At 44.7% G+C, this 23,936-nt stretch overlaps 1 protein-coding gene across 1 annotated transcript in view; it reads left to right on the top strand.

Moving 5' to 3' along the window:
- The window catches only part of LOC144828000 (fibrocystin-L-like), a 1,506,874-nt gene that overhangs the window by 871,150 nt on the left and 611,788 nt on the right, over positions 1–23,936 (top strand). Inside the window, exons 42-43 of the mRNA XM_078686147.1 lie at positions 11,555–11,704; positions 23,722–23,896. Coding sequence (XP_078542273.1) covers positions 11,555–11,704; positions 23,722–23,896 — 325 coding nt within the window. The remainder of the gene's footprint in view (positions 1–11,554; positions 11,705–23,721; positions 23,897–23,936) is intronic.

The following is a 23,936-nucleotide window of genomic DNA, read 5'->3' as shown; positions in this document are numbered from 1 at the left end:
AAAAACGAGGGAAAAACGAGTGGAACAGAGGTCAGAAAGGCACAAAAACAATGGAAAAACGAGTGGCACAGAGGGCAGAAGGGCACAAAAAACGAGTGGAACAGAGGGCAGAAAGGCACAAAAAACTAGGGAAAAACTAGTGGAACAGAGGGCAGATAGGCACAAAAAACGAGGGAAAAACTAGTAGAACAGAGGGCAAAGAGGCACAAAAAAATGGAAATACAAGTGGAAAAACAAGTGGAACAGAGGGAAGAAAGGCACAAAAAACTAGGGAAAAACGAGTTGAACAGAGGGCAGAAAGGCACAAAAACAAGTGAAAAACGAGTGGAAGAGAGGGCAGAAAGGCACAAAAAACGAGGGAAAAACGAGTGGAACAGAGGGCAGAAAGCACAAAAAACGAGGGAGAAACAAGTGGAACAGAGGGCAGAAAGGCACAAAAAAATGAGGGAAAATGAGTGGAACAGAGGGCAGAACGGGCAGAGAGGCACGGGGGCAGCGAGGGGAACAGAAGGGAAAACCGGGCGGAGACACAGGGGCAGCAAGGGGAACAGAAGGAAAGACCAGGCAGAGAGAGAATGGGTTCAGCGAGGGACACAGAGGGAAGAAAAAGGGGCACGGACCACGTACAGGCAGCGGGGGAAGACAGACAAAAGGCGTCACAGACACAACAATGAAAATACAGGCAATACAATAAATGCAATAAAGCGGAGGTTGAACAAACCTACCTACGTCCTACCACTGGCCACCAGGGATGAGGCGCAGGTGGTAGCCTGTGGGTGGTGGAGGGCCTCGAATTTCTGGTTCTGGAGCAGAACCTTCTAGATAGACACTGCCCAGCCAAGGTGGTTGAGAAGCTGAGGAAACGTGCCAAAAATAATAACAGACATGCCCTCCTAGAAAACAAAGAGAAAGAATCTAACACACTCCTCACGTGTGTTACCACCTTTACACCCCTGTCCAACAAAATGAAGAACTTTATCAGACGAAACTGGAAAACCCTAAATAGCGATAACCTGGAATTGGCACAACCACATTTTGCGTTCAAAAGGACGTCCAAACTCCGGGATACCCTGGTCCATACACGCCCTCTGAATAAGAGGAGGCACATTCAGGACACCGCACTCTGGAACTGGTCTCCAGTTTCAGGACATTGTCATGCTGGCCCAACCACAACGCAGAAAAAAACTCTAACTTTGGACCATTTCACATGGGAACAATGGGCCATACCAATTGCAACACCAAGAATTGCGTATATCTTATCACCTGCCCATGTGGGTTGAGATACGTTGGCATGACATCACGCCCAGTTAGGACTCGCATTAGCAAGCACAAGCGCACCACACGATGTGGAAGGGTAGCAACTAAACTGATTAACCACTATCTCGAGTAAAATCATAAATGTGATTAAATGACTTGGACCGTCCTTGAAGCGAGACCCAAATGGGACACACAGGCCCTCCTACATCAAGTGGTGGGTGTTCCGCCTTCAGACACAGATCCATGGACTGAAGGATGAAATACCATGGGTGGAGCTCTAGACTGTGACTGAACACTGAGAACACCTAAATATGGGAAATGTGCCGTGAATTTCTCCATGGACCTTCAGAGAAACCCCCCCGCCCACCGAACGGGGTTCACCATTCAGCATCTACCATGGGTGCCCCACAGGTCGGGGTATATGATGCTCCATCTACCATGGATGCCTGAGCTGCAGTTTAAAACATGCTGAGTGACCTGTAATATTAATATACCATTCAGAATGGACTACACAAACGTGTTTAACACTGTGTAATCACCCCCCTTCAAGAGTTATCATCAGTCTGCAGGTCATAACCTAGTACAGAACTCAAGTGCTCCCCTCATAGAGGGCCACCATTATGAGCAAACAACTGTGACAGCAGCGGCCTCTTAGCGCGGTCTGCCTTATCTGTTTGCGCGGCTGTACTAGCTCTACACTTCTCCTTTATATCTCATGCAATTGAACAGTAAACATCTATGCCCCCTCTTCCCCCCGGGACACCACGGGCTGTCATTATTCTACGCATTGGCCTACCCACAGTGCATGCGTCGAGTCGTTCAGAGACACTCTCTCTGACACATGCTCATCTGACTCTCGCGCATGACTAGGCACAACACGTTCTGAGAACAGGAAGCAGGAGACGCCTTCCGCACCGATTCGAGACTCCAATTAAGAGTAGACGGAGGCCACCAGTCCCCTTTATTTATTTATTTATGCATTTTATATAGCGCTGACTTTACCCGAAGGTGTCAGCGCTTCACAATAGGAACAGAACTGATACATGAGAACATTACAAGTGAACAAATGACAAAAGCAAACGCTAAGTTACATGAGGGAAAAGTGACAATCGTGAGCAAACAAATACAAGAGGTAGCAAACGGTGCATTACAGGAGGAAAAAGTGACATGTGTGCAGGTTACAAAAGCGTACCAAGTACATGTAGAGGTAAATACTGCAATACATGGCAGACACTCAAACAAAAGAACAAACATTACGTAGGCAATGGTGGCACTTGTGAAAGTATCGAAAGCAAACAAAATGTAAGTGGTAGCAAACAGTATGTTACAAGAGAAAAGTGATGTGTGCATGTTACAAAAGAGTACCTAACACAGGTAAAAGGGTAATACTGCAATAAATGACAGACTCTCAAACCACAAGAACACACTGGGAAGGCACTTCCATAGTCATGGAGAATAGAATTTTCTATAATAAAAGGTCTTCCTTCAGATACTAGAGAGAGCATGAATTAAATTCAGGCAGCCGCTGGCAGAGGGTAGGTGCACAGGAACCGGCACCCGTTGTAACTGTGAGTAACCAGCAACCTGTTGTCAGGGGTAGGGGTATCCACCTGGTGCACGCCTTAAAACTCTGACTATTATGTACGGGGCCAGCCTTCATTTTAACTTTACCTGTATTGTCTTTTTACCCCCATTTTCAGTTAATATGGTACGGGCATAACCAGCATCGCTTAGCCTTGGGACACCTCTCCTGTGTAGTGTGTTATGTTAAAAATTTTATGTTAAAAGTTTGTGTAAGCGCGACAGCTGCCCCAGCAAAGAGGCATCCCGGCGCTGGTAGATCAAATGTAGTACCGATGAGGCAGGCCAAGCTAGGACAAGCAACCCTACGGGGGAGGAAACAGAAAGGTTTTGACGGCTTTCCGGAAGATAGACAAGTTCTCATACCACGGATGCCCAGCGGCAAGGAGTTCCAAAGCTTGGCTCCCAGTACCCGGAAAGAGCGACCACCAATACGGCATAGTTTGGTACGAGGTACAGTCACTTGATGTTGTCCCAGTGAGCGCAAACTCCGCTGGGGCACATATAGTCAGAAGCAGACACAGGAGATCTGGGGACCTGGATTTAAGAATCTTAAACACCAAACAGAGAGCTTTGAACTGGATTCGGGAGTCAATAGGAAGCCAGTGCAGCTTTCTGATCGTGGCTCTGGCAGAGCATCTACGGGGAAGACCTACCAAGGTCCTTGCTGCCGAGTTCTGAACTCTCTGCAGACGTGCTATCTCGGCTTTGTTTGCACCCAAGAACAGCACACTGGCATAGTCCAGACGTGAGAGAATGGTAGCTTGGACAATAAGCTGCCGTACTTTCGAGTCAAAGAACTTCAGTATCGGATTAAGGCCCCTCAGCAGACCCACGCAGGTGGCTGCCACTCTCTTGGCGTGGGTCTGGAAGCTGAGCGAAGAGTCCATCCAGACCCCCAAGTTTTTGACTAATGACTTGGGTGCTGGCATGGTCCCTAAATCTCGTGGCCGATGCAGATGGCCCTTCAGTAAGAGTGATGACCAGCTGAGTATCATCTGCATATGATACCAGCGTAAGGTCCCACTCTTTTGCTACTGCCGCAAGCGGCTGCACATAGAGATTAAAAAGGGACGGGCTGAGTGCAGAGCCCTGAGGGACTCCCTGACCGATGTGATGGGACTGAGAAAGATATGGAGGTGCCGACACCCTGAAGGATCTGTCCTTTAAAAATGAACAAACCATTCCAGGGCGAGACCAGTAATACCGACTGTCTCTTGACGATATAACAGAATGTCATGCGATACCGTGTCAAAGGCCGCGCTAAGATCTAGTAAAATCAGCCCAGCAGTCTGACAGGCGTCGAGAATCGTCCGGAGATGTTCGGTCGTGGCCAGTAGGGCGGACTCGGTGCTGTGACCCGGCCTGAACCCATTTTGAGATGGGTCCAGAATGTCGGTATGGTGCATGAATTGAGACAGCACAATGTTAACGTGGACCTCAGCAAGCTTGGCCACCCATGGGAGAAGGGAAATCGGTCAATAATTTTCTGGTTTAGAAGGATCCAGGGTGGGCTTTTTAATGATAGGGAGACCCATGCCTGTTTCCAGGCAGTGGGAACACTGGCCATAGAAAAGGACAGGTTAAGTATAAAACTCAAAGGCTGCTGGAAAAGCATCAGCGACTCCATAAATTGTGCCAGCCTCATAGGATCTGCCGGAGAACCAGATTTAACTTTCCTACAGAGTTTAGCCAACTCATCATTCGTGATTTCTGGTATGAAAGTCAGGGCAGCACCACCAGCATTGGTATTAGTGGAGGCGTGTAAATCCAAAGAGTGCTGCGGGAATGACCTATATATTTTTTGCACCTTTTCTACAAAGAAAATGGCAAGGTCCTCGCACTGCTGTGCGGAAGTAATGCTAGAAGCAGTGGTTCTATTACTCTGAAGTTCCTGTACCAGTTTAAAAATACATTTTCCCCATGTTCGCTCAGCCCTCTTACAATCTTTCCTCATGGATCTCAGGGCGTCATTATACCAGGGGTTAGAGGGGGATCTGCGCCCCTTAGTCCATTTAGCCAGGATGAGGGCATCAAGTCCCCTCACGATCCAGTCATGGAAGGTGGTATATGCTGTATCGGGGTCCGCATTGTCATCACAGGGAAACATCCCTAAGGAGGTATGGAGGTACTTTGATTTAAGTTTATGCCATGGCCTCTTAAAGACCCGATTCAGCCCATCCCTTTTAAATGGCTCCAAAACCTCGACGGTGGCTTTAATCAGGTAGTGATCCGTCCATCCCATGGGTTTGAGCACATCCGTTTTAACCTCCGGGATGTTAGAAAACAATGGATCCAGTATATGCCCTGCCGAGTGTGTAGCGACCTGAATTAGGGAGTCTAATTGTAAGACTGCTAAATCCGCCAGGTTGGGTCGTGAATCTGATCAAAATGGAGATTTAAATCTCCTAGAATTGTAAAATTAGCCGATCCCACCACCAAGGAGCTGGCCACCTCAAGTAAGGAATCAATAAACTTAGACGCATGTCCTGGGGGTCGGTAAATGTAAAGTCCTGACAGCGAAAAACGCGGGCTGATGACAATCTTAAAGCGGGCACCTTCACAAACCCAAATATCTTCCTTGATGAAGGAACAGGCGTAATGTTCTTTATAAATGACTGCTAATCCGCCGCCCCTAGCATCCCTATTTACAAACCTAATCAGATAGCCTTCCGGAAGCGTAAGACTAGGTAAACTAATCATATCATCGCGCAGCCATGTTTCACACAGGAAGAGAACATCAGGGGATTCCTCTACGATGAGTGTCCGTATCTCTAAATAGTGCTTGGCGAGTGATCTAACATTCAATTGAAGGACAGTGATCAGAACTTGGCTTTGGCAGACCCCGATCTCTGTCCAGCCAAACAGGGCCTAGGTACAGCAAAATGGCAGGAGTTGCATTGTAAGCATGTTAGCCCTAGTTGGCCCGGCAGCTCACCACAAGTCTGACCTGGGTTCAATGCAAGTAAAGTCTCTTTATCTTAGTATCGGACTTCCCGCGGATCTTGACCAGGGGTACAGGCAAGAGGCGATGTCCTGGCGATGACGGGGGCAGAAGGGCTTGCCTTTCGCGCCTTCGGCGCGCCGCCGGCTGCGCCGTCGGGGAATGGTGATCATTCATAGGAGGAGAGGAGGGCGGGAAGCAGCCGCAACTAGAGCGCTACCCCTGCCTTCACCCAAAATGGCATCCACCCCACACTCGTACCAGCACCTGATCGGCTGTGCGGGGAGTGGGATTGAGGTAGGAACAGTATCCAAAAGCAAGTGCAAATAGCAGAATTTAAAAGGCACAATGTACATACACTTTAAAAAATATTTAAAAAGTGATCATGTACACGCCCCTACCTAAGAGGGGGGCTTTCGTACTTAATATAGGCTCTTACTAACATCTTGCCATTCTCCACCCGGGCAGCTAGGGGTGCACATTGGACTTGATGGCGCAGCCGCGGGCCGGACTTTGAGTGCACCGCATTGTGGCATTAACAGTGGCCATCTGATGAGGCGGGCGGCTCAGCAGGCGTACTGCGCCATTGGTCTCTCTGTGCCCCGTACTGCGAGGGGGATGAGGCCATTAGAGATAACCACAGGTGCACAGGTGGTGGATCAGGGAAGCAACTGTCATTTTTTCACCACGCCGGACTATGACCTGATACCCTCGCCATTGAGCACTTGTTCTTTGTCTGCAACTTTGCAATAACTGTTATGTGCGTGTTTATGTTCAAATAAATTTTTGGTCTGGTCACGGTGTCAGGTATGCTATCCAGTGATCTTTCCTGTAGCATTGCTGGGCCAACAGGCACCAGACGCATGAATTTCCTTTTCTTCCCCTCTTTTATCCCTTGTAGGTACTGCTTGGACATATCTACTTACAGAGATTGTGGACCCCCTTTGATATACCTTTCCTATGGTCCACCCCAAGCTACCTTACACAGCTGCGGGGTTACCACTCCGGAACCCCGTTTCTCTCTGACGCGCACTTGCACTTTCCTTTTTAGGTACTGAAGAAACGCTATTGATCACTAGGACATACATAGCGTGAAACATGTCAACCTTGTGTTTAGTTACACTGGCACATTAGGCCTCATTGTAACTCAATAAACCCTTTGGTTTTTTAACCTACCAGGGATACCACATGAATAAAAAACCCACCAGTGGAAACCCCTAGGTAATTTTATCCACCTCTGCACGCACCGCACCACCACTTCTCACTGGATCCACCCCACACACCCACACTCACCTAATGGCTTTCCTCTTAAAAGATCTCCGTAAAAGAGATCCTTCGGGGCCCATCGGGCATTGCAGCGCCGTCCCGACTATCAGCAAAAAAAGCCTGATGATGAAGCATGACATCCTTCGGGGGTGTGGGGGCAACTAAGAGGCAAGACTTGGCCCTCCCCTTCGGGACTGGATCCTTGATACTGGGGATGAACCTCTGCCTCTCTCTCTTTTTCACCCCCTTTTTCTACCTCGCCTCTATCCTAGACTTTACCTCCTCTTTCAGACTGGGTCACATGTCACACCCTACACCAGGAACAGTGTCCCTCATGATTTAGCTAACATTTGAGGAGCACGGACACTGGACCATAACGAGCTCTCACTCCCCCCTTCCTTTTGTTGACTCTGAATTTCTGATGACCATTGAGGGGAAAACAGTTGCAGTCTTGCTCCTACCACATAGCCAGGACTTTGGCTTTTGATCTTGAGGCTGGTATTTGATAGAGTGTGCAGCCCCCAGTCACGGGCCCTGTCATGAAAAGGTGTGTTTACTTTCCTCAACCAAACTTATCTGAAGAAACATGGCTGACCTGTTTTCTTCTCAGCTGAATTGTGTGCCATCTCATTAAGCTGTGGACAAAATAGCTTTGGACCCAGAAACAGCAGACATAGAATGAGAAAAGTTTGCCCGCATCATGTTTATACGGCTTCCCCCATCGAGTCTTTCTACTGTCCACAATGGTGCCTGCAAAAGCCATTGAAGACCATAACATATCAATGGAGAAAACAGAAAGAAAACGGGGTAACAGAACCATGTTCCTGCATATGACCTTTGGATCTGAATTCTATTGGAGGAATTCAAATGAGGATTGAAGGTCGTTTAAAATGATCTGGGTGGTAAAAGGCTGCTTAAGTACTTGCTCTCACCACAGTGTTGGAGGCAGCAGAATATATTTTTAGTGAAGCTTCAATCTTACGATCCACTACGTCAGATAAGGTGGAATCCTCAGATGATAACAAATCAATTGGAGGATGCCATTGAAGAAAGGATGGAATTGACTTTCACTATTTGAGGAAATTTCTCTTCAAACTTTCTCCAGTGGGTACCTTTTAGACAGAAATTTGGAAATACCCGATTTATCAATGTCCTTCCACTGCTTGAGAATGATGTTTGAAATAAAGCCATGCAATGAAAGGTCATCTGACAAAGGAGTACTGTACTGAGCATAAAACTCATCCTCATATGGCAAACTTTACTCACTCAAAGCCCAGTAGTTCGCTGATGTGAATTAAACGTTCCCTATACTACTTCCCCTTCAGGTCCCTATCTTGATCCTCATCAATGTCCTGATATAACTTCGGTTTCTTTGCCTGATAGTTGTTAAGCGCTGAGTTTACAGCCTCCATGATGAGTGGTTGTAGGTCTGACCGAGAAAGGGTTAAGAGTCTCTCCCCTTTTGGTTCAGACTCGATGTTATGAGTCTTATAGGTGCACTTCCTTGCCTCCATTGCAAACAGCAAAATATAGAACACTGTGCTAAAAACGTCAGTTTCTTGTTTATAAAGGTTGCCAATTCTCATCTCGCTAAATGAAAAAGAAGATAAATCATATTTCCAGGATGTTGTTACTTTTTTTTCCACTTTTCTTGTCCTCCAGCACCGCGAAGTCATACAAATGGCAATAGCGCTATGCAAATTTCAACACTAAGAGCTCTAGCTTTCACAAGTGCGAGACCTATTGCATTGCAAAAGCTTGTTAGTTTAGAGTGTGGCTAATTGCTGTCGAAGAGGTGGGGCTCACCTCCTTAATTAGTGAGCACTGGAATGAGGATGAAAGACAAAGGGGTAAAGTAACAATATAAAAAGCAGCACAGCAAGAAAAAAATAAACAATGAGGCTTAAAAACTGTAGGCAAGATTAATGTAATACAGCCTATGACAATGGAGGGGCTGCATTAAAAAGATAGCTAATGCAAAGCAAGCCAAACAGAATGGAGGCACCATTTTGTAAAGTTGTGTGTGTGTGTTTGTGTGCGTGTGTGTGTCTGTGTGTGTGCGGGTGTGTGTGTGTGTGTATGTGCGAGTGTGTGTGGTTGTTTGTATTTGTTCATGAGTGGAGGTATTTCATTATGCAAATTATACAAAATCTCTTTGTATTGTTGACCCTTGCAGCTTGGAGTACACTTTGGGGCTGATTAACTGAGATTTTATGCCATTTTCATCAAAAAAGTGACGCTAATCAGTGCAAAATCTTTTTGTCTGATTTTCTTTCTAGCACCTTCAGCACTAGAAATATTGTAAAAGAAATGCGAAGGAACGCATAGCACTGCTATGCACTACTTAGAGCCAAGGGGGCATTCCATGTATGGTGCATGTGCGTGCCCATGGACCAACCAAGGTTTTTGACGCTAAACCGAAAGTAGACAGGGTTTAGCATCAGAAAATAGCACACCCTTTAACCAAATGCTTTTTTTCTCCTTTATTTTCGGACTTTGCATGTGTACTGCACTGTGCAGCACATTTGCAAAGTGGGAAAATGTTTAAAATTAGTCTAAGTGAAAAAATGTGTACTGGAAGGTCATCCTTCCAGTACAAAACTTATGCTTAACTCACAGAGACACCCTTGCACTATGGCGCAAAGGTGACTTTGAGGTGCACGGCAGCAAATTTTAGTACCGGCGTAGGGAGAGGGGAGGAGAGTGCCATATTTCAGAAAATTTGGTGCTCTCCTGCTCTCTCCTTCTCAAGCAGCGCAGCATTTGTGGATGCTTCACTGTGCTGAATGAGAAATTAGTAAATCTGGAAATTTTTGTATCTGATGTTAAAATTCATAATTTCTGATATTATTAATCTCTAATAGGTATTTGTTTTACTTAAGCAATCAGTTGGCGAGTGTAAACACGTGCAGGCAGCCAAACTATTACAGATGAATGTTCAACATACTTCAAATACTAATGGTGGTAAACTAATCTTTAGCGGAAAATATCAAGGCACCAGCTCTAATCTCATTGTTGGATGTATCTGTATACTGCTAATTTATCACCAGCAGTAACTATCACCAGTTATGTTTATTGAGACACTCTGGGAAAACATATTTCATCACCATAATTTCCAGCATCTAATCAACTACCATCAGTGAATAAAAAAATAGTGCTGGTGGTAAATATATTGCTTTCCGAAATATGTATCACAAATGCCTTGTGTCATCAAATACACCCATTTCTCCTAAACCCCACATAACAACTGTAGAGAGAGGCAAACAGTTATTGATTGGCCTAATCTGATACCATCTGAGAGCGCTGGTCATTTTGCGTGATCATCATCATTATCTGGTGAGGATTCTTCTGATAATCTGGTTATCTTGTCATTATGAAGTTATTGATGGTGGTGTTCTATGCATTACTATTAGTAATATTACCCCATTTGGTTATTTAGTAGATCTGATTTTAGCACCAGGTTACATTTTTCATTTTCAACTACTGGTTCTATATGAAACTGCTGCTAGAAGGCAAGTATATAAGAGAGGGATCTTAGTGCTAACATATGGAAAAAAGCGAAATTCATGAGCCTCAAACCAAGCAAATGAGCAAATCAGATCAATTAAGGGAGACGGAGAGAAAGCTAAGTCTTCTGAGTCTTCCTAAACATCCACAGGTTTGAATCCTAATGCAGAGCAAGTGGAAGTCAGTTCCATTATATGGCAGGTGCAACCAAAATTGAGCATCATCATCTTAAAGACTTCTGAGAAAATCTAGAGACTTCAAGAAGAAGTTTGCCTGATATCTTAATGCGCAGCCAGGGAATACCACTTAAGATGGAGGAGTATACAGCTTTGTGCACTAAGTGATTTGAACGGGATCGATTCCTTAAGGGTAATGAGATCTCTTGGTTTTGACCCAAAGCTAATTTAGCAGCATACATTTACACCAGTAGATTTTTGGAGATTGTGTTTTGAGGGAGGTGCATATATATATATATATATATTGCTATAGTGCAATCACACAGAAAAGAAAGCATTCAATATGTGTGGTCTCCGTGAAAAGGAAAACATAAAGTTACATTTTAAGTAAGATATTGAAAAAAATAAACTGACTACCGCAATAGTATGGATCTCCATGGAAAGAGCTGAGTACACTTTTTACACTTGCGACAGGGACTGAGTTGTGACCAAGGGAGAGAAGCCAAAATGGCAGATCCAGAAAGGAAGGCCTCGCTGGTCGTCAAATTTTGGTCTGTTCTCCATTTAATTTGAATTGATTGGTGCACATCTAAATTTCAACCCCACAGCCAATCAGGCAAATGAGAGGGGCATCACCCTATATTTCCTAAAAAACTGTGTGTCATTTCCATTCATAAAAAGACCAAAAGACTGGATAATATGAGCCAAAGGAATCTCTTAAAGTCTAGGAACGATTGCTGATCATTCTGCTATTGAAGGATACAAACCACTTTACAAACTACTGATTTTTTTATGACAACTCATTTGCTTTCTTCCCTTTCAGGTAGCTTTGGTGGTGGCCAGATATTGAGAGTGAATGGCACAGGCTTTGATAGCAAGAACTCCCACGTATATATATGCAACTCCGAATGCAGAATTAACCAAACACTATCAAATTTAAGTACTCTCTTTTGTGAAGTGCCACCGAATAATGGTAAGTAGAGAAGCACACTGAAGATATTTTGGATTTTTTAATACTGCTACGGAATTGTTTTTTCTGCAGGTTGTGGTTGGATTTATTGAATCAGAACAAATAATTCAATAAGTATATTGTACATCCGATGATGCCAGGTATTTACCTCAGAACACACCGCTTCCAAATACCTACTTTAAATTCTTTCTGAACCAGTGTTGGAAAGTGGTTAATCAGTAGTGGTAAGTTTGCATCTACCACTGGCAATAAGGTCACTAACACATTCTAGGGCTCAGTATAGGTCTCAATACATTTTCCAATGCTCCACCCTTGATAGCTTGGCTGCAAGCAGGCAGGCTTAATTTAGGAGGCAGGTATGTAAAGCATTTACAAACACAAATTCAGTACATAATTAAGACACAACACGCAATAAAACTCCCACACCAATTTATACAAATAGGAACTACTTTTATATTTAAGATAACACCAAAATGACAAAGATCCAATTGAGGAAATCAGAGATACAAATTTTTAAAGATTAAACACTTTCTAGCACTTAGAAACCTATATTGCCACTCTGGGACATTTGGCCACGCTTGACCGGGGCAAAGTAAAACTTTCAGGCAGACCGTGATGGAGCCCTGCGCAGATACACTGATCAGGAGGCCTCAGTTACCTTCGGACTTAGAAACATTTCTGGAGCTTGTTCCCTCGATGCTCTTCACCAGTCCAGATTTGGTGAGGGTTCACCGGCTTGACTTTTAGGGAGCTCTCAGTCAAACTCCCGAAGTCGGGCATCCAGAGCTCTTCAGCAGAACAAACCTTGAATCAGGCAGGGCCAGGTTGTGGTTGAAGGTGCCCGGCTTGGCTCTTGCGGTTGAGTCGGTGACCTTATAGATTTGTTTTCCAAAGTTGCTCCAAACGTCTCCAAACTTCTGGAACTTCTCCCTGAAGTTCCTCTTGAGGGTCTAAAGTGACCAAAACACAATCCAAGGGTCTGGAAGCTCCAAGATTATCCTTTGAAGTTTGGGACCACAATTCCCACAATGCACTTGTACAAAACACTTACAAATCCACTGGACGCACTTCAGGAAGGGGGTATCCTAGAGGTGATGTTCCACGTGAGCTCTATTAACCTGTAGCTTGCAGTGAGTCCACTGTTTTATCCTTTAGAAGCATGGTACATCCTCAGGTCTGTAGTTCCAGATTGTTCAACAGGTGCAGTCAGTCAGAATACATGGCCTGCAAATCAAGGTTCCAGCATGGCAACCCTCCTTCTTCTCTTAGTGTCAAGGAGCAGATCTGAGAGGCTCTGCCCCTCTAACATATTTATTTAGGGTTCTCTGGGGTCAATTAGGAGCTCACTCCTGTCGACATAGGTGCAAGGCAAGACCCCAGAGCATGACCACTTCCTTTAAAGTCTGGCATAATGCTTTCCCAGAAAGCACTATGCCCCCAAGATTCAACAAGGCTGACATCTCAGCAGAGAATGAAAAGGTAACTAAACCATCTCTCAGTATGGCTCATTTCCATAGCTCTCCACCCCCTAATGTCTACAGATTCCTGTATTAGGCCTCTCATCTGACTCAATCAGACTGGATGGGGGTAGATGGACCTGGCATTCCTTGCCTCACCTATTCCTCCTTTGAAGCTTTATGCTCTGGCATTCCAGTGTAGCAGAGCTCTCTCCAACAGATAGCCTCTCCCTGGATGAGATACTTATAAGTTATAACTTCATCAAAGCAGCCTCTAATCCTGTTCACACTTACCAATCAGGGAAGGCTGAATTTTGGCATACAGAGAACTTCTTTTAACTTGTTTTCAGTATATTTTAGGATGAATTCAACAATAGCATATTGTTAGGCTTATCAATAGCATTCTCCTAAGACATTGAGTGAAATTGTAATTTAATTCCTAGCATTATTTATGAGTTCATTAACTATTGCAAAGTTATCCTATGAGGCTGTGGATCTATAATTGGGAAAATAAAATGTGCAATTTCTTCAACACCAAGGCGTACAAAACATCTTTTATAAGGACCCTGCTTATAGTTATATGACCACCCACCCTGGTACACATAGAGGAGATCTTAGAAGTTCTGAAAATGCAAAAATAATGGATATTCACACTCTATAGTGCTCTAGCACTAAAGTCGAATTGAGGAGGCACTTTACTACAATGGGGAAAGAGAATTGTGCAATTTCTGTATCCCCAGCGCATATAAAATATCTTTTTATAAGATCCATCCTGAAGCTATCCTGTATTCCCCAGTCATGCCAATTGAATGGCCCCTTTGGTTGCCCCCATGCAGGGACAGAGGGGTTATACGTGTGCTGAGCTCATTGAACATACTGACTGCCGATGATCTTTTCCATAATACATACTAAAAAAGTGGGATGAGTTAGAGCACAAAGATACCACTAACACTCTGCTACAGCAGTTCCAGTTCCACAGAACGCGACATGCACTACACAACATATTAGGAGAGGACCTTCAGGAATGCCCAGAACTAATGGAACTGACCTATACTATCAAAGCTAAGTCGCCCCTCAAGATCATTTCTAACATTTACAAGTTGTCAATGTCCCATAGGGCAAACCAATACTCCAAAACCAGGCTGGACTGGCAGAAGGACTTGCAGCAGACTATAGATGACCCCATGTGGACTTATTGTTGTACTAGTACATGGCGCATTTCCCTAAACGGTAGGCCCAGGCTGATCCTTTTTAAATATTTAAACAGAGTATACTATATGCCAGAGAGGCTACACAGATATGGGTTGAGGGATAATCCAGCTTGTTAGAAATGCAACAAACAGACCGCAGACTTCTTACATTTGGCCTGGTCCTGCCCGGGGATACAAATATTTTGGGAATCTGTTTTCAGCGAACTGGGGAAAATAACTGAATTAAAACTACTCCTAGACCCTGCATTAGCCCTTCTGGGATATTCCAAATGAATCCCCAGAGGAGTGCAGAGGATGGTTGACATGGAACTTCTCCTTGCGAAGCGCAGGGTGGCGATTAGCTGGTTACACGATCCCACACCCGCTATGGCGCAGTGGTCGCATGACATGCTATATTGCAGTACGCAGACTGAAAACTTCAGTGACCTTCTCCCTCCCCCCCGGAGTCAACCCAAGAACTGGGGGCTTTACACAACATATCTGTCCACTAGAGAGACTAACATGAATGAGACTGGTAACACCATTCAGGAATGTACTACCCATACTCTTGCTAATTAGTTTCATTTGCGTCACCCCTATTCAGCAGCACAGACCGAGGCGACAAGTGAACCCTGACCCTACGTTTCTAATGCAGCGCTCTTGCGTAGACAGAAGGGACTGTGTCACTAGTATCAGTACAGTAAATGGGTACTTAACCACAGTGACGTGCCAATTTACAGCTGATCTGTGTTATGTTTTCATGTAATCGACTGATAACCATGTGCTCAACTTACTGTTGTTATGATGTAACACTGTGCATCTAGGTTGTTATGTATAAGCATAATATATAAATAAATAAATCAATAAAAAAGTGCCCCTTTGTTGCCTTCAACAAGAGAAACCTCTGACCCACACCTCACTCCTAACATTTGCCCTACGACATCACTCAGGAACAACTAACCAGCAGCCTTCTGCTAATAACAACCTATCATATTTTCTTTGGGAAGCCTTTTCCTCAACCGTCTCTCAATTCCATGCCAGGGTTATGTTTCAGCCACAGGGGAGTAGTCAATACACTTCCATTATGTAGGAAAAATGTACCTACTCTTCATCACATCATGTAAAATGCCCTCTCATGCACTTAGGCGTTCATCACACCCAGGGACTTACTACTAATCACTTGCTAGATATCCACCATATATACATGCACATTTAGTGCCAAATCAAAGGTCGGGGAGTCACACAGACTACCCTATTGGTCTTGACACTCAGCATCTCTTTACTGGCCGTCCAAACCTGTGCCATATATGTATCTCCACCATGTTTAATCTGACCATTAGAATTTCACAGACCTGTCATCACTGGCTTTGGTTCCCAGTACTATCACATATGGCAATCAGAGTCCTTTGTTACTCAGAATCTCTCTTTGGGCCATCTGCAACGCTATACCCGGAGCCTCCCTCATCCCCTCTTACCCTCTTCTGTTCATCTGAGTCCTTTTTTAATCCTGAGTTCTCCTTTTCTGAATTCCATAGCCCTTTGACCACTCCCCCATTGGTAGACATTGACCATTTTTGCTGACTTCCGCCATCTTAGTTTCTCAAACCCTCTCTGCTATACTTCACGGACCACACTCCTTTAGACCCCTCTATCAAATTTCTGCCCTCATATTCACCCCCATACTGCTATGCTAGCATCACAGTGCCTGCCAACACTCAGAGGTCAGATTATAACAGTCATGGCTTTTGATTTACTTTGCATGCTATGTTTTTTGAGCAAATACTTACCTGCCTCTACATGGGCTAAAAAGGTAGGTGTTCTGGAGTTGGACTCCATAAGAAGCACACATAGGAACTGTTAGCAAACATGATATCATAATACATTGGATATAGAATCACATACATGTCCTCCTACTCCTGGTCTTCTTCATTCTCCTGAAGACCCATCTATGCCTTCTGGTGTTAGTCCTCCTCCTGGATCTGTTCAAAATCCAAATGTTGTTGTTTTGGTCCTCTTGATCCTCATCTTGGTCCTGGTTCAACTAGTTATGTCCACCCTGGTCATGGTACCCTGAATATGGTACTCCTAGATCTTCCTGATCCTTTTCTTCCTGGGCCTGCTCCTGCCTCTTCCTTCTGTTAGTCCTTTCTGGGTCTCATGATACTGGGAATACTGATGCTCAGCCTGATCCTGCTAGTTGGTCTTCCAGGTCCTTCTCCATCCACCTAACCCTGTTGTTCTTGTTCTTCTAGATCTGGCACTCCCAGTCTTCCTGGTGTGGGTCATCCTGATTCTCTTTATCACGGCTCGTCTTCATTGTCCACCTGATCTGGTTGCCATGGTACCCTGGTCCTTGGCAACATGGTCCTACACCTCAATTCCTGGTCCTCCACCTCAACTTGGAACTTCAAGACATGTCCCCTTGTTTGTGACCCCTCTGATCCTCCTAGCCCTATTACTGGTTATTCTGATTCATCTAGTATACCTAATTCTGTACCATCTGGTCCCTGGTCTTAATGGCCCTGATCCACCTGTTCCTGATACTGCACTGTCTAGTTCTTATGGTCCTATTCCAACTTGCTGCAATACTTTTGGCCCTGGTCCTCCTGCTCCTTGTAATTCTGTTTGTGCATTAACTTGTCCACTTAATCCTGATTAAGTCATCCTGTTCTTACAAACCTGTCTTGATCATCCTGGCTCCTGTCATTCTGGCCCTCTATGTACAGGTCCTACGTTTCCTCAACGTCCTGGTCCTCCTTGTTCTGGTATGCCAGGGCCCAAGCTACTTGTCCTCTGTGACCTGCTCATTCTTTTTCCTTTTGGTTGTGGTCCCACTGGTCCTCCTTGCCTCTTAGCTCTTGCCCTGCTGGCTCTGGTTGCCTGGCCATCTTTTTGGGATCCTCCAGATCCTGTTCCCATAGTCTTGCTCACTCTCTGTCATGCCTTGTCTCATGGTCTGGTTAAGCCCGGTTAGGAATGACGCCATGTTATATGCTCATGTTTCTTAAATTGACTTCTCTCTTAAACACAGTGAAATTTGACATACATTTGCGTGTGTGCGTGTCAATGTAGGATAACATTCCCTGAAACTGCATTTGCATACATTTCCACTTTGTAGGCACACTTTCACAACACCTTGAACATTCAGTACACAGGATAAAGTTCACTGAGCAAATGTGGTTGTTATTTTAGCCCAGTGGGCAACAGAGCTATCATACTAGGATACACAATTGTGACCTAACTGAGACTCTGACATGCAGTATGGGTGCTGTTTATTAAATATAAAGAACCATTTTCTAGTTTAGATCAGAGGAGCACTCAGCTGACAATGTGAGGTCAACGCATGCCAGAATTCCAGCTGTTATGTTATTATTTTTGGAAAGCGCCCGAATAACAAAGCGGTTTCTTGGTGCTGGCTCAGTTTACGGAGGGGAGAATGCATGCTTAAAGGCGTAATCAACTATTCTACTGTAACGTACCAGCTTTTCAGAGCCTTCCTCAAAGTCAGTAGGGTAGGCATGGTCTTGATGTCTAATGGGAGTGAATTCCATGCTTATGTTGCTCTCAGCACAAAGCTTCAGACTCACCCAAAATGTGCAATAAAACCTAGGCACTGCTACTAGTTTACCACATTCCTGCTTTCCTCCACGAGGAATGTTCAGTTCTACAACATGATGGGCAGCCTGGTGACACTTACCCACAGGTAGCGGGGAGTTAGGTAACCTGGTAGGTACTTTGGGACATCACACACCTTAGGCAAAACTAGGTTAGGGGAGGTGCAAGGTAGGAGGACATTATATGAAAGCACTTATATGCCTGCACATATATATGTATATACGACTGTTATAGCACAATGGTGGAATTGGTTATATTTTTCACTGTTCTCGTAAAACTAATTACACTATTCTATTCCCTTCCAATAATCATTGCAGCACATGTATTTTACTCAAGAATCACAATGCTTCAATAAATATTGAAACTGCAAGTTGTGTATTTCTTGTGCCTTTCTTTTGATATACATAAGTAACCAAACAAAAGGATTCTAGATCTGTTACCTGGATTACTTCGGGAGCCAGGGTTGTCACGTTCTGGGGTTGTGCAATCCATTTGTTACCATGTCAGGTTTAGGGGTACAGATGGTGCACTGTGAGCTAGCAGGATATAGGCCAACATATCCTGAGGGTGGGCTTGAATTCAGTCTGGCACAATCCTGATGTTTATGCTGCCAACAAACACACAGTTTTTACTGAGAAAGTATAAAGCCATGCAACAGCCTAGCATTGGTCTTCATCTTCTGCATTCTCACAGTCAGTATTATTTTCTTGTTTTTGTGCCCTGCCCACTATACTTGCTGCTTTCAGTTCTAGTCCTTCTTCTTTGGGCACTTGTATGCCTAGTCCTTTTGGTTATGGACCACCTGGCCATCCTGGTCCTTTCCACGCCCCTTTTCTAACTCATCCTTTTCCTTCCTGATCTTATTGGCCCTTATCCCTTTCACCTGGTCATGCTGATCCTTCTCACCCTGCTCATCTGATTCCTAGTATATCAGATCCTGGTCCTGCTGGTATTCTCCGTCCATCTGGACTCTGGTGTTCTGGCCCTCTTTGGCCTTGCCCTTGTACCCTTGTCTTCCTGGTTTGGATCATCCTGGTTCTTCTGTCCAGGTGTCTTGACCTCATAATCTATCTGGCTCTGAACCCAATTGTCTGGTCCCTCTTGCTCCTGGTGTTATTTGCCAGGGTCCTTCTGAGCCTCATCAATGTGGTCCTGTTCCCCCTGGACATTCAAGTCACGTCACCTTAGTCTTCCTGGCTCTCTCTGGTCATGGTCTTTCTGATCTTCCTCACCATGGTCCTGCTACCCCCAGGTCCTGGTCTTTCTGCTTTAGGTGGGACTCCAGGCTGAGGTCCTATTTCTACACTCCTAGGCCTGTCCCTCCTAGGGCTAATTCTTTGAATCCTCCTTACTAAGTTTGTGGTCCTCCTGGCTCTGTTTTTCCTAGTATACTCTCATTTTCCTTGCTTATTCTGGTCCCCTGGTCCCATTGACCATAATCCTGCTAGTCTTACAGGATTTGGTCCTGATCCTGCTCCTCCTAGTCGTTGTGCTCCTGCCCCAACTAATCATGGTCCTCCTTCCTTTAGTTGTCCCTGGCCATCCTGTTCCTCGTCTTCCTGACCTTCTTGTTCCTAGCCCTGTGGCCTTGACCTTCAGGGTGTGGACATCCTGGTCCTGATGTCCCTGGTCCTGAGCCTCCTTTTCCTCATCACCCTGATCCCTTTTGCCCTGATCTTCCTGGTTCCTCTAGTCCTTTGTTTCCTTGTCCTCTTAGAACGTTTCCTTCTGGCTGTGGTTGCCTGTGTCCCTGGTCTCACCGCTCTGGCACTCCTGGTCATTCTATTTTTGTTTTTCATAGTCCTTGTCGTTCTCTGGATTATGTGCACACTAATCCTCTTGGTCCTGAGCCTTACAGTTTGTTTTCCCGTCCCACATTTTGCCCTATCGGATATTTGCTATCACATGGAGCTATCCTAAAGATATTGGAGAAGAGTCCTCACCAAAATTTTACTTTTGAATGCTTTATCATAGGAACACTCATATCACCAAAGTAGGGTAGGTGAATACCACTCTATTGGACTCAACCAAAGTGGGATGTCTTATAGAATTTTATTAATCTAGACATAAGCAATGATCCAGTAATAAAATGATGTGAGGGTAAACCCAAGGGTTCCTTTTATTCCTGAGTACCCTTGGTATGATAAATGAAGTCATCAGTGGATTCTAAAAGAAATGTAATGATTAATCAATCCATCTGCCATCCTTGCTCTTCGTGGTTCCCCTGGTCTTGGCCCGTTTGGTTCTGTTCCTTTCCAGTCCTTTTGGCCCTGGTCACGTTGTTCTCCTCACTCTGAACCTCCTAGAACTGGTACCGCAGGTCCTGGCCCATCTGCCTCTCTTATTCTGGTCCTGTTAGTCTTTGTCCTCCCAGTTTGGGTTGTACTATAGCTTCTGGATCTATTACTTGTCCTCTCAGTTGTGTTGGCACTACAACCATTGAACCTGGCCCTCTTGATCCAAGTTTTCTTGTCAGGTTCTCCTGAGCCTGGTAATTTTGATCCTTTCCTCATGGCCAACACTGTCCAGTCCCCTTAGTCGTTCAGATTCCGGTTAGCCTTCTTACATCAAATTCTCCACACCCTGATCCTGCTGCATGTAATGAGTACTCCTCCTCATTAAGAAATTCTAGCCTTGGTCCCCTAGGTCCTGATCTTTTTGGCGCTTTTAACTCTGTTTCCTGTCCTCCTTTCCATGATCCTTTTCGTTTGCCTGGTCTTATTTCCTCAGGTCTTCTGGGTGCCCTTGGTATTTGCCCTCCTGGTCTTTCCAGTCCCTGTTCTATCATCCTGATCTCTTGATACTACTGGCCAATACCTTCCAGGTCCTGATCTTCGTAGTCCTCATCAATCTAGTCCTAATTCTCCTGGCCCTAGTCCTCCTGCTCCTTGGCCTCCTGGTTCTGCAATAACTTGTACTCGCCAAACACAGATCATCCTAGCCTTTCCCAGTTCTTACTTTTCTTGACCTCCTGTTCATGCTAGTTTTAGAATTTCCTGGCCTATCTAGTTGTCTTTCCAATGTACTCCTGCACCCAGCCCTTTGAATTCTGAATCTCCTGTTTCACAAACTCCTGCCCCTCCCCCTAACTCTCATCCATCTCCTGATCCTTCTCCCCTGGCTTATCTAGATCTTCTGCTCCTAGCTCTGTTTTTCCATATAGTCCTGATCTTAGTTCTGGTTCTCCTTTGTCTGCTCCTCATGTATTGGATATTCTGGGGCTGGTCCCACTGGCCTTAGTTTCCCCAATCATCCTAGTTCCCCAGTCACCCTGTCCTGTCGTAGTCATTCTAGCCCTCCCAGTCTCCTGGTTTTCCTATTCCACACTGCTCTTGCCTATCTGACCCTGGTCCCCTCTATTATTGTCCTCCTGAGTCTAGTTTCCCTCATCCCTCTGGCACCTGCTCCTCCTAGTTCCCATGTTGTGGGTCACCCAGGTTCTTGTAGTCCTGGTCGCCGAAGTTCAGGATCCCCCTGAACCTGACCATCATAGTCACGGTCTCTGTTCCTTTAAAACCCACCTCATCATTCTCATATAGGGTTGCGGGGTCTTGCTAGGCCTGGTTCTTTCTGGTTGTGGTCTTCCCAGTCCTTGTCTACTCACTTCTAGTCCCTTGTTCCTCCTTGAGCTGATCTCTGCAATCTTGTCCCACCTGTCTATAGTTCTTCTTTTCATTCATCTACTGCTGCTGATTCTCTTTGCTCTGTCCACCTGGGCCTGCTACTCCTGGCTGTCCTTGCCTGTCTGTCCCTGGTAGGTGTTCTCAGGCCCTCCTAGCCCTCCTCATCATTATGGTTCATAATCTTCTGTTCCTCCTACCCCTGCTCCTTCTGCTCCTTCAGGCTCTTATACACTGGGTCCAGAGCCCTCTGCTCCACATCCTCATGGCCCTCCTGATCTTTTCAGTATGGCCCTGGCACCCCAGCCCTGTTTTATCTTGTACTGTTCCTCATATTCTATGTGTTCCTGGTCGCCTTTGGCACTGGAAACCCTGGTCCTTGTAAGAAAAGGGTTCTCTGAGCCTAGTTCCTCTTGGTCTCTTCCTTGTGGCTCTGGCCATGCTAGCCCTCCTGGTGGGCCACCTCCTGGCCCTTATTCTACTTGTCATCATCTTCATCCTAATTGTCCTACTCTTTCCTTTCCCAGTCCCCCTCCATGATGACTTTAGTCAGGTAGAGCCTCCATACCTGTCTCCCAGATTTTTATTATTTTGTTTTTTATTTATTTTGCTTAGACACTGCCGTCAAGGACTAACATAATGGTTCAGTAGATACAGTACCTTGCCTACTTTAAACACTGCTTAGCATGTTAAAAATGAAAAAATACCATTCACAAGATACATTGTCCAGGTGACTAAAATGTCAGTGTAGCTGAAGGGGCCACTCATGACAGGGAACCAATAAGCATCTGTTCCTGAAACCCACTCTGCTGAGAGAATATGATGTAAAAGTGGATTTATTCACAGGCATCTGTGTGAACCCCTCTTATGAATTATCCTGATGCATTACTTACCTGTCTCCTTCTTTCACTTTCCCATTTCACAGAAACCCCATTACTGCGTCTCACTCAATTTACCTCCTGCAAGTGTCCCAAAGCACTGTACACCCAAGCACCAATTGACTACTGTACGTGTTCCTCTCTCTGGGGCCCAGATACCATTCTGCATTCTGTGTTTGCTGCTGGTTGTCTTCTGCTGCTATGTTGCCAGGTCTGAAATATTAAGCAAGCACAATCCTCCTTAAAAAGAAGCATAAAGCTAGCACACAGCCTTCCATTAGTAGCCCAAAAAGACCCAAGCCATCAAAAACAATCAAAAGGATGGCCATTAACATAAAAAAACACAATGTATTCTCATGAGTGAATACAACATTTATGCAACATGTTTGAAAACCATATTCATTATTCTTTGCAGACAGCCACATACTACTAGACTTCAGCAAAACATATCTGAGTGCCATATTCTGAAGTTTCTGAAACAGAAGTTTGATTCCAACATTTCTTATTTCAATATTAAAATAACATAAATGTTTTTATTCAAAATTAATTTTACTGATTGTCTTCTGTAAACTGCCTAGCTTAATTCATACACTTGTCTTTATTCAAATTGTAGTACATTTTCCTATGAACTTAGTTTCAAATGCTCCACACATGTGGCATCCCAAATATAAGATGGCCACCACCAAGACAGTCCCTTTTGTTTCATTATTATCTAAATAAAGAACTCTGTCTCACTATTTATCTGGGCGCTGGTCAAGTTGAATATCATCTCTAGTACTCAGCCTGCAGCCAGCTAAACAACATGGAATATGTACTATTTTTCCAGCTGCTGGTTAAATTGCGGACATATCTACTTTTAGGCCAGTGGTTGAGTAAATAGCCATTCGCTTAAGGAAAATGTGTATCTGCTGACACCCCTCCTCCCCAAGTGATCACGACAATCATAATGCAAGAATTAATTTTTGGGTCATCTTGTCTTTTATTAGAAGTTTGCTATTCTTCCTGACACTGCTTTGACAAACTTCTAAACCATTTCACAAAAGTGGGGCATTGGGATGGATGTTGGTTTGATGACGACCATGTACGGGCATTGTTGGATTTAGAAAGACTCAACATTTGTGTGTGTGTAATATTTGATTACGCTGTTATCACCTCTTTTGTTAAAAGCAACAATTTTACTATCAAATTCATTGGATGATTGGCCAGTTCATGGAGTATTTGAATACCAACTTCAGATCTCTTTTGCACATATTTTTACAGGAACTGGTGATTCAGAGAACTGCAGTGTCTTTGTCGTCAATGGAGGAGACTCCATCACATATCCAAGTCCATATACCTACCAAGCTTCTTTGACTCCAACAATTAGTGATGTGATGCCAAGACGAGGAGGCACAGGAGGTGGCACCCACCTTACCATAACAGGGGCAGGATTCAGGTATTTTGGCTCATAGATCTCATAAAACAAAGAGTACTGT

Source organism: Lissotriton helveticus, chromosome 4_1 (assembly GCF_964261635.1).
Source record: "Lissotriton helveticus chromosome 4_1, aLisHel1.1, whole genome shotgun sequence".
In the NCBI taxonomy this organism is placed as follows: domain Eukaryota; kingdom Metazoa; phylum Chordata; class Amphibia; order Caudata; family Salamandridae; genus Lissotriton; species Lissotriton helveticus.
Note: the sequence above shows the minus strand (reverse complement) of the source record. Positions and strands in the feature narration are given on the sequence as shown.